Genomic DNA, 11251 nt, shown 5'->3' with positions numbered 1-11251 from the left:
CTTCGTTTAAAATAAAACAATAATAATAAAATGTACAGTTAAAGGCCGCCTGCGCGGTGCCCCCGCGCCGGGGTGCCCGCGGCCACCCAGGCCCCCGGGCGCCCCTCGGCAGGACTCGGGGCGGCAGGACCCCTAACCCGCCTCTCTCCACTCTCTCCCCAGGCGCTCCGGCCTCGCCTCTGCGCGGGGAAGAAATCCGCCTTTTTGTTTCCCGATCCTCGTTGCCGTTTTAATTTTTTTTTCTTTTCTTTTCTTTTTTTTTTTCTTTTTTTCTCTTTTGCCTCCCTGTGCCTGCGATCGCTTGAGGACCTCGCGGTGGTGACGGCGGGACAGAACGAAAAAAACTCCTTTTATGCCCATTTTGTGCTCTGTTTTTTAATTGTCGTTGGCTTCTAATTTTTTTGCCTTTTGTTTGGGTTTTTTGGGGGGGTTCTTTTTATTGAGGCTTTTTTTTTTTTTTCCTCCTTTTCTCCCCTTCTCACCCCATACATTTGATTTGATTTGATTTGATTTTTTCTGTGGGACTTTGGAGGAAACCTGCCCAGCTTCTAGCATGATGTCTTACCTTAAACAGCCCCCTTACGGCATGAACGGGCTGGGGCTGACGGGCCCCGCCATGGACCTGCTGCATCCCTCCGTGGGGTACCCGGGTGAGTGCTCCGTGCCGTGGCCCCCTTCCCATCCCTGCCATCACCCACCCGCGCCCTGGCAGGCACCTGCCCGGGAGCAAGCGGAGGGGAAAAAGCTCCATCCCGGGTGGGTTTGGAGGAACCCGAGGGGCCGTGCTGTTTGGGGTGGGCTACGGTGTGGGTGCCCCCGTTTGCCCACACCCCTGGCTGGGGAGAGTGGGGTGGGAGGGACAGTGCCGGCCCCAGCTGAATTTCCCCCCATTCCTGGGGCTTCTTTGTTCCCGTGGGGATTTTTAAGGATAAAAAACTTTTTAAAAAAAAAAAGTAGATTTATTTCGACTCAACGAAATCTCTCCATTCATCCCACTGGGGCTGGGCCAGACCCTTCCCCAGCCCTGTGCCGCTCCCCCTGCCCGCAGTGGGACAGGGTCCAGCCCGGGCGGGCAGTGCCCGACTGCTGTGGGGCTGGGGCGAGCAGGGAGCACCACTGCTCTTTGGGGCTGGGGAGGGGATGCTTCTCAGGCCCCTGTGCCAGGGGGTTGCAGGAGGTGCAGGAGGACCCTGAGTGACTGGCATGGCGGTGCTTGCCCCCAGCCACCCCACGGAAGCAGAGGCGGGAGCGCACCACCTTCACCCGCTCGCAGCTGGATGTGCTGGAGGCACTCTTTGCCAAGACCCGCTATCCTGACATCTTCATGCGGGAGGAGGTGGCCCTGAAGATCAACCTGCCCGAATCCCGAGTCCAGGTACTGGACCTGCGTGGGGAGGGGATCCCGCGCTGCTGTGGGTTGGGGGGATGCGGGGGGCACCCCGGCTCAGCTGGCGCCACTCAGACCTGGTCCTCCATCCACGATCATCCCTGTTTCCTCGGGACTGGGATGTGCATGGGCTCCTGGCCATTTGTCCGTCCCGCCGTAGGGGCATCCAGGTGAAGGGGGGGCTTTTATTTTTCTTTTTTATCCTCTTTTATTAATTTTATTTTTATTAATATTTTTCTTTCCCTTTCCACCTGCCCCAGGGCATAGCAGCCCCACTAGCTGGGGATTTCCCAGGGGTGCTCCCTCTGGCACTGCTCCCCAGATGATGATGTCCAGTGGGGTGGGATATGCAGGCAGCACTCCACGCAGGATCTGTCCCCCAAACCCATGTTGTGTCATTGCGCCAGGGACATGCACGAGCTGGGACACCCCAGCCACTGGCCCTGGGCATCCTTGCTTGGGGTGGGATGCAGGGTGGCCTGGGTGCCAGGCGGGGCAGGTTTTTTTACGGTGTGTGGGGGTGTGCGGTGCTAATGGCTGGGCGTGGGTGCTGGGAGAACTGGTGCCGGGGTGAGGTTGGTTGGGTGCTCCCGCCGTGAGGAGGGGTGGCGGGACGAGCGGAAGGGCTTTGGGTCCCTCGCTTGGCCCAACGCCCCTCCTCGCCCCGCTGCTCATTCCCCTGCACACCATTTTCTCGCTCCAGGTCTGGTTCAAGAACCGCCGTGCCAAGTGCCGGCAGCAGCAGCAGAGCGGCGGCGGGGCCAAGAGCCGTCCGGCCAAGAAGAAATCCTCGCCGGCTCGCGAGAGCTCAGGTTCGGAGAGCAGCGGGCAGTTCACGCCGCCGGCAGCGGCCTCCAGCTCGGCCTCTTCTTCCTCCTCCAGCTCAGCCTCGTCGGCCCCGGCAGGCGCCCCGGCTTCTCTCAGCACCCCGGCGTCATCCATCTGGAGCCCGGCTTCCATCTCTCCTGGCGCGGCACCGGCAGGGGTGACGGTGCCTGAGCCCCTGCCGCCGGCTGCCGCGTCCTGCATGCAAAGGGCCGGCCCCGCCGCCGCTGCCGCCTCTGCCAGCTACCCCGTCTCCTACGGCCAAGGTGGGGGGTACGGGCAAGGTTACCCTGCGCCGCCCTCCTCATCCTATTTCGGGGGCGTGGATTGCAGCTCCTACCTGGCGCCCATGCACTCCCACCACCATCCTCACCAGCTCAGCCCCATGGGGCCCTCCTCGGTGCCCGGCCACCACCATCACCACCCGCTGAGCCAGAGCTCGGGCCACCACCACCATCACCACCACCACCACCACCATCAGGGTTACGGCGGCACCGGGCTGCCCTTCAACTCCTCTGACTGCCTGGACTACAAGGAGCCTGCCGCGGCCGCCGCCGCCTCCTGGAAGCTCAACTTCAACTCCCCTGACTGCCTCGACTACAAGGACCAGGCGTCCTGGCGCTTCCAGGTCTTGTGAGGGTCCGACCACTGTTCCCCCAAGTCGCCACGTACCCCCCACCTGGGGTCTCCCCGCCGCCTCTCGGGCAGGACTCTGGCTCCGGCTCTTCCTCCTCCTCCTCCTCCCCCCTATTCGTTAGCAATGGCGATGCCCCGGGAGGGGTCCTGCCACCCCCATCTCTACTGACTGATATTTATTTGCTTCCTGCACCCCTCCAGTGGGTTTATTATAATTATTATTTTTTTAAACACAACAGAAGAGGAGTTTAAAAAAAAAAATAAAAAGAGCCTAGTGTCCCCCCTGCTGCCACCCTGGGCAGAGGCGCAGGCTGGCTCCTGCCCTGCCAGTGCCCCCTCCACTTCATGCAGGGGGCCTCAGCCCCCACCCTGGCTGCAGGAGCCCCCGGCTTGCCGGTCCTGTACAGCCTCTTGCTGCTGGGAGCGGCGGGAACAATGTAAATACTAGGTCCGTTCCAGTGACCGTGATTATTTTTAGTTGATGCTGTTGGGTTGGCATTTATCTAGAGTCTAACATGGAACAGAACTTAAAAAAAAAAAAAAAAAAATTATTTTAATTTTCTTCCCTAAAAATGAATCTCTCCCCATCTCGCGTCCTCTGTCCGTCCTCCACGCAAGCTCGGTCGTGCCGTCCTGGGGCTGGGGGGTGGGCAGCAGCCCGGGGGGTGCCCAGAGGGGAGGCAAAGGGGGAGGGAAGTGCTGCCCAGCTGATCCACAACCTGCAGACCAAAAAAACCAAAACTTTTGGAAAAAAATTTTTAAAATAATAAAAAGGAAAGAAAAAAAAGCAGAAAAAAAGTTTTGGTTTATTTTTTGGGGGGAGGGTTGCAGGGGGAAGCAGCTCTGCTTTGGGGTTGGGGGGCATGACTTTTTGGGGGTGTGTTTTTTGGTTTGGTGGGTTTTGGTTTTGGTTTTGTTTTTTTTAAGTCCCTTCTGTCGGTTGGTGTGTTTTTGCGGGTCCAGGCTGCAGCTCTGTGTGCCTGGCTGCCTTACCCAACCCAGGCTGGTGCTTTCCAGCAGCTTTGCCCCACAGGAGGAGAGGGACCATGTATGTGTGATTTTTGATGCCGTAACCCCACGCTTACCCCTTCAACTGTAAGGCAACCCCCCCCTCCTTTCCCCACCCCAATAAAATCCAAACTAATAAATGCGGTGTTCTGTCCTCATTCCACACGCCCTCCCCGCCTCCTCTTCCCCAGGAAACTTCCTTGGGGGGAGAGAGGCACTGGGAAATACTTCCTGGGGGTTACTAGCAGGATGGGGCGGGGGGGGGGGGGAGGGGGGAGTGTGATGAGTTCACGAATGCTCTGGAGGGGGGAGACCCACTGCCGCCTCTGTGGGTGTGGGCTGGGGACCTGCTTTTATGTTAATTGACTGTCTTAATTGGTTACAGATTTATTGCTGCACTGCGGTGCCAGTGGGACCCATGGGATGGGCAAATGCTGTCTGAAACAGCAACACCCCCCCATACCTGCTGGGGCAGCCCCACAGACTCTGGACCCACGGGTGGTGGTGGTGTGCAAGGACCACTTGGACATAAAGCCACGCAGACAGACCTCTGCCCCACTGTGCAGGCAGGTGCTGGTCAGGATGCTCGGCACCTATCCGTGCTTCCAGCCTTGGCTCCCAGCGTTTCCCTCCTCAGCCGCTGCTGGCTACGAGCCAGCCGGGGAAGGGGGGGGATCAATTATTTCTTCTGACAATCTCCCCCTCTTTTTTTTTTTTTTCCCCAGACCTTCCCCGCAGTTGTTGGAGGCTGCCCACTGGTGCTGGGGCCGTTCCCACTCCCACGGGACTGGGGCCAAGGGGACCCACTGCTGCCCTGCTTGTACCATTGATGCACAGGGGGGAGCATCCCCAAATTCCCATCCTTTTCCCTGTGATCTTGCAGCAGTGCCCACTACAGCTGGGAGCTCTGGGGCTGTGCCATATGGCCCCCATCCCTGATGTCCCCAGGCACCCCTGGGGCAGCGGAGACCGGGGCGGTGGGGGGTGGGGGTGGGGAGCGGGTGAGAGGTGTTGAGGCACCCGCGTGCTCCGGGCAGCCACTTTGGGGAAGGTTTGCATCCCAGTAGGGTGCAAATGGGGCTGGCAATGTGCTGTCACAGCTGCTGGGAAATGGGCTGCGGTGGGAAAACCGGCAGGGTCAGCCCCAGGTACCACCGGCTTAAGCTCTGTGCATCCTTCCAGGGTCACGGCCACGGCACAGCCCCGAGGCGAGGCGGGGGGGGGCGATGGCCTCCAGCACCCACATGGTGCAGCAGGGAGACATGGGAGGGGATGGGTGCAGCTGAGTTGATTTTAGGGTGGGTTGTTTTTTTTTCTTTAAACAGTTCTTCTCCTTGTCTCCTTCAGTGCATATATATACACACATATATATTTAAGTGTTTTTAAATACATCTATCCATATAAAATAATTGTTCTTTTCTGCAAGTACTAGTAGAGCACTCATCACACTGAAGGGTGGCTGTACAGGCAGTTTGGGGGAGGACCATGCATGCTGGGTCTGGGTGCTACCAGCCTGTGCATCTCCAAGCCCTTCTTTTAAAGGGAAAAAGTTATCGCAGCCCTCCTGGAGCTGTAAAAAAAAAAAAAAAAAAAAAAAAAGTATCTGTGCTGGGCATGAAGTGAACTGAAGTTAGCCTCCCAGAGTTAGTGACCACATGAGCGACAAGAGACAGCAAATGTATAAACTCCCCCCTTCATCTTCTGTAAACAAAAATTACACACACTTCATCTTGCCTTAAAAATTGTGTTTCATTGTAACTCAGTAAATCAGCGATGCTGAGAGACACAGCCAGGATAGGAGCTGAATTTTGGGTTTGGTGACACAGTCCTAAACCTCTTCATCCAGCACCCCACAGCATGGCTGGACCTGGGGTCTGCTTCGGGGTTTGAGTGCTTGTGTCCCCCAGGGGAATCCCCCCCTATAGGACACCCAGCAGTACCTGGTGCCACAGCCCAGTGGCCTCTCCAGCATCCCCCACACTGCAATTTGGGCATTTTTCTTGTCCTGCTCATGCAGATCTGGAGCACGGCAGCAGGGCCGGTCGCTGAGCTCAGCTGGCAGCAGGGGCGCAGAGGAGACCGATTCCAGATCACATCAAATAATGGCTTTGCCCTCAATGCCTAGCTTCTTTTTTTTTTTCCTTTTTTTTTTCTTTTTTTTTTTTTTTTTCTTTTTGTTGCATTTCTCCCAGCCTTAGCGTTTCTTTGAAGGTCGACAAGCACGACTATGAGCAGGAACAGCCGGGTTTGCTGGAAAACAACTAAAATTGCTTATATTTTTTCTCATATCGTGTAGAACCCCCTGGAAAAACAGTGGGGTGACTAACCAGTGCAATGCCTGCTGGCGAGCTGAGCATGGTCAGGCCTCATCCTCCCTCCGCCATCTGTGGGTCCGTGCCAGCAGCATGGGCAAGATACAACTTGTGCCCGTTGGTGGGTGAGCGTGGGCCAGGGAGGGTCGTGCCCGGGTTTGGGGTTGGGGGGCAGAACCCCTCCCATTTTGCTAGCAGCACACCCGCACTGCTGGGGCTTGGGCAGCTGAGCAAACGTCTCCCACCGTGGGCTTCCCCGAGGCTCGAACAGGCGCTGCCGTCCCGAGCACAAGTCTTGGCAGGTAAAGTGGCACACCACGGCAGCACTTGCTGTCTGGTGCCCGGCTCCGGGAGCAGGCGCCGGCAGGATCGGGGGGGCTTTTTTGGGCAGCCTGGCTGTGAAACAGCCACCTGGGAGTCTCGGGTGCCTCACGTCCCAAGCGAGAAGGCTGTTGGGTGCACGGCTACGATTAGTATTATGTATTTTTAAATAGCATTTGCTGCTGGATCATGGTGCTGCACTGAGCACACCAGCAGTCCAAGGGCTGCTGCCATGGTGCCAAGATGCCGGTTTACCCACCACAAGCCCAGTAAAGCTCCTGTCTCTCATACCAGAGCCGGCAGCTGCCTCCGCACGTAGGTGCCTGCTCCAAAGGCACGTGGTGCTTTCCTGCCTGTAAGTCAAGGGCCAGGATTTGGGGGTGGGGAAGAGGGGCAAAGGGGGAGAATACTACCTAGCTTGGGCTGTTGTTAGTTTTTATGCTTGGTGCTTCACGGACCTGAAATAATTTATGATCTATTTGCTGTTAACAGAGTACTTGCTCTGAGTAGAGTCGCTGCTTGGAAAGCTTTGCTTTTAAACCTTCCATATGTGGTCGGGAGCTGTGACAGGTGATGTTTTGACCACCCTTAGCGGTACCCGGCCATGCAGAGGTGGGCAGAGGCTGGGCAGGGCTCCTGCTGGCTGCAGTGGCTGACTGCTGGTGCGGGTGCAGGATGTGCTTTGGGGATGCAGTGTTATGGACGAGCATGAATTAAATTATTAAAAAATTATAAATTATAAGTTTCAGGAGATGTACCCACTAACACAACTTACTGCAGTTATTTTGTAGACAGCCTTTCTGGCAGGGCGCAAAGAAAACAGATGATTACAGCTGAATAAGGAGCCATCGCACCCGACCATTTGTGGTTTTCACTGTGCTGACCTCTACATTAGCCAGTCACTGCTAATTCATGCACTTTGAGTAGCAATTAATGCACATAAAATCCCACATTGGTTCCAAACCTGTTTTGGATTTGTCAATAAAAACCTGCCGGTGTAACTCCCAGCCAAGGAACCTGCTATACTGGAGAGCTCTTCTTTCATGTCGTATGGCTGAGCACAAAAAGCTGCAGGGAAGGAGGAGGGTGAAAATGGTCAGAGGGCTGAAGCCTGAAGGAAAACATATGCCAGTTTCTAGTTAAACCCCTATTCAACACTTTTTTTTTTTCCAGGACAGACAGGACTTTTCCAAGAAGGCCATGAGGATTTTTTTCTTCTATGAAAAACTGCAATTTTAAGAAACGGCATTCTGGATCTTATGTACATTTCTAGTATCACTTCCTGTATATTTTTAAGCTGAAATCCTCTTAGCATGCAAAGTAAATAGATTATGATATACTGAAGGATTAAGAATCACTGTCTGGTGTCAAATTAATCCCTCATATAGACCATCACTTGTACTGACAGAAATATGGCTGCAATTCAGCAAAATAGCTGTACGGCAAAGCAACGCATGGCAGCGTCTTATGCAGAACAAGCGTGTGATCGCCGCGGTCTGTTGTTGCGCCGTGTGCATTTCAGAAATTAAATTTAAATCTATAGGACAATAAGGGTGCGCTCCCCTCGAAGTGCTGTGCAAAGCACAGCCATTACAGGCACAGCTCTGCATGGGGAGGCGATGCAGCAGCCTGCTCTGTTTCAATGCTCTCTTTATTAATTTTTCCCTATTGAGTGTACAATACCCTATGCATTGCAGCCCATTTGCTCCCTTCAACCTGCAAAGCAAAAAGTCTCCTTTGAATATATTCATGGAAAGGTGCCGATTCGGATAAAGTGCCGAAATGGGTTGGGAGTTCTGGTGCAATCAAAATCGCCTGTTGTACAGCAGAAATTTAGCAGGATTTTGGCTTGTAGGGGAAAATGGCTAACCAACAGTAAGCACAAATATTTCATTTGGGTAAATGCAGAATTTTTGTTAATAAAATACTTCTAATAGCTTGTGTTGGGTTTTTTTTTTTTTACACTGTGCTTTTATTTTCAGTCTATTCATCATACAAATTTGTTCATTGTACAAAACCGATTTCAAGAAGCTTGCCGGTTTTGGGTGGAATGGCTTTGGAACCTCCCAATGCGCCCCAGAAAGCTCAAGCTTAACCCACGCACATGCCTATGATAGAGTACAAAAATCTGTGTCCGTACATGCTCCGCCCAATCAAATGGGGGGAAGAAAGACCTGCGATGATGCTCGCTCCTCTCTTCACCGTCATAAAAAAACGTAGAGGGCTGAAACAGGTTACGTTACCTTCTCAGTGCATTTTCTCTTCATGGTTAGAGGAGGCAGATTAAAATCTGGACTCCAATGGAATGATGTTTAAGAGGCTCCGCGTCTTTTTTCAAGGCAAAATAATGGTTATTCAACTAAGATGATATATCTAGATACGAAAATTGAGAGCATTCTTCGAAAAATGCTGCTGACTGTGAAAGGCTGCTCTTTCACAGAGGTATCCTGAGTGAAGATTTTATCTGCTGGTATCTCAATAGGACGGTTTTCAGAGCCTTAAGTGGAAATTCAAATCTGCCTCCAAGTGAAGATTGTTAAAATATATAATGCATAGAGAATTACAGACTTTCTCCTGAGAAGTTTATGGATTCATCCAAGACCTCTACCCCCCAAATTTTTCAGCATTGCATTTGTACAGTAAATGGGGATCCCCAATTACTTGCTTTTTTGAAGTCTTTGAATGACACGATGCAAATGTCACCAAACTGCCCTCCATAAGCAGACATGGGGCAGTTTCTGCATGGACACGTTTGTGCTAACTCAGAAATAATTTGGAGGTCTAAGGGCAGCATATTTTCTAAGCCTGGTGTTTTGTCTTCTTCTAGTGGTCGGATCCAGGGCTGGCTGGAAGTTTGCTGAAAGGCTTTCTGTGAACTTCACCACCTCTGTGAGGTTTCCCCTACTTTGCTTTAGCAGTTCAGTCACACCAGCCCAAAGTGCACGACCTTGAGAGACCCACTGTCTCTGGTCTCCTGCGGGGGGAAAGACAGGCAGGATCAGGCAGGCTGCAGGGACAGGCAACGAAAGATGGAAACACGGTTATCGGAAACACCATCCCAACCCAGGGAGAAGAGACAATTGCAGACACTCTCCCCATGTGGCCTGGGAATGGAGGATGCAGTCCAAAAGCAGTGGAAGCTGCCTTGTGGTTCAAGGTAAGGCACCTCTCCCACTTTTTTAAGCCCCTTTGCAACCCTCCTCCCCTGCTGCTCTTGGGGAAAACCAGGGGCTGCAGCTCCAGCGACACTGCTCTTGGTGTCCTCTGTGGCAGACACGGGGTTGGGATGCAAGGGGCTGGGAGCCGAGGCTCCACGTGCCTTTGAGCCCTTTCCCTGGCACCTGGAAGCTTATGGGGAAAAGTGAAACTTTAGATTTTTGTTACCTTTTAATTAAAACATACTGTGAACACCACAAGGCTGGGTTAACGCCAGCGGGTAGCAAGCCAGGTTTTCAAAGTTACGTGGGGATAGCATTTTGCATTCCTCACACAAAGCATGACACGTGATTTAAGCACAAATTTGTGCTCCTCTTCCTGCGCTCAGTGCCTGTGCAGGGTGGAAACCCCAGTCCTCTGGTTTTGCGAAGGACTTGAGGATGGGGAGATGTGCCACAAATAGATGTTATTTCATAACGCAAGCTAGAGGGCCTGCGAAATGCATGAAATACTTTGCCTTGGAAAGTGCTGTAGTCTAGTGAGTCATTGCTTTCTTTTGAATTACAGATGAGTAGCCAGCCTTTCACGATGCAAAGAAAAAAAATAGGTGTGGAGCTGAAAACAAAGGGAAAAGTGTGTTTGTCCTGTCTCAGAGGGCAAGACATGCTGGCTGGTGTGGGAAGGGGGGTGGGCTCGGCCCCAGGAGGTTGCTGTCAGGGCTATGTCAGGCTGTGGGAGTGAGGGCGCGGGCAGACAGGACTCGTGAGTGACTCGCTGTTCCTTGACTGCAGGAAAAAGGAAAAAAAAATACCCCAACAACTCTTGCAGCTTCATAAGGAACCTTTACAGAGCAGCAGCTCCATCTCATGGCATGTGCATTTCACCACAGAGATAAAGATCACCCTCTAAAACAGCATTCCTGCATACAACCTCCCTACCTCAGCAGGGAGGGAGCAGTAACAGTGTGATGGCTCAAAACGAGCACTCTGTGGACATCGAGTTTTGTTTCCAGCCCAGCGCTTGGCACTTGCTTTGCAGGGAGATAGCGGGAGGTGTCTGTGCCACAATATGACCCCCTGTTCATTCTCGGAGGTGGTTTGAAGATGAGAATGCGTCCCCAACAGCCCATCTGAACCAACGCTTGCATCCCAGACCCAACAGGGTTATTCCAGTGCTGAAAACTCAATCAAACTGAAACACAGCTTCACTGCTGAGACTGCTGCTTAGGCAGGTGTCTTCAAGGAGGTTATGAACTGCCTTACTCAGTAGCAGCCCTCATGGGGGGGCTGTGTGTATGTGCCTTGGGATTTGGGTGGCTGCAAGCTTTCTGTGGGCTCTCCTTGCTCTCCAAATGGCACTTGTTGGAGGGTCCAAAAAATACGAAAGATTTTTTTTGCAGTAAAGCCTGGAGGTGCAGCAGCGGCTGTAGGTAAGGGGTGGCTCTCTTTTCCCTACAGCTGTGTCAGTGCCTGATGCAGAGGGGTTTCTGCTGGTGCTTGCTCTGGAGACTGAGGGAATAGGTGGGAAGGTGAAGGCAGGCTGGAGGAAAAAAGCCTCATGTTTGACCACTTAGAGTTCAAAGCTGTTTGGGTAGGTCCCAGTTGCT

General features: G+C 53.2%; 2 protein-coding genes across 2 annotated transcripts in view; one reads left to right on the top strand and one right to left on the bottom strand.

The window, feature by feature from the left end:
- The first annotated feature begins 505 nt into the window (after positions 1-505).
- OTX1 (orthodenticle homeobox 1) lies at positions 506-3473 on the top strand. The gene is made up of 3 exons (XM_049799767.1): positions 506-650; positions 1224-1375; positions 2091-3473. The coding sequence occupies exons 1-3, from the start codon at positions 554-556 to the stop codon at positions 2847-2849; spliced, it is 1008 nt and encodes a 335-aa protein (XP_049655724.1). The 5' UTR covers positions 506-553; the 3' UTR covers positions 2850-3473.
- A 4991-nt stretch (positions 3474-8464) lies between these two features.
- WDPCP (WD repeat containing planar cell polarity effector) overlaps positions 8465-11251 on the bottom strand; it is a 159600-nt gene continuing 156813 nt past the window's right edge. The window contains exon 20 of the mRNA XM_049799747.1: positions 8465-9463. Coding sequence (XP_049655704.1) covers positions 9413-9463 — 51 coding nt within the window. The 3' untranslated portion in view covers positions 8465-9412. The remainder of the gene's footprint in view (positions 9464-11251) is intronic.

This window comes from Accipiter gentilis, chromosome 5 (genome assembly GCF_929443795.1).
Source record: "Accipiter gentilis chromosome 5, bAccGen1.1, whole genome shotgun sequence".
Taxonomy (NCBI): domain Eukaryota; kingdom Metazoa; phylum Chordata; class Aves; order Accipitriformes; family Accipitridae; genus Astur; species Astur gentilis.
Note: the sequence above shows the minus strand (reverse complement) of the source record. Positions and strands in the feature narration are given on the sequence as shown.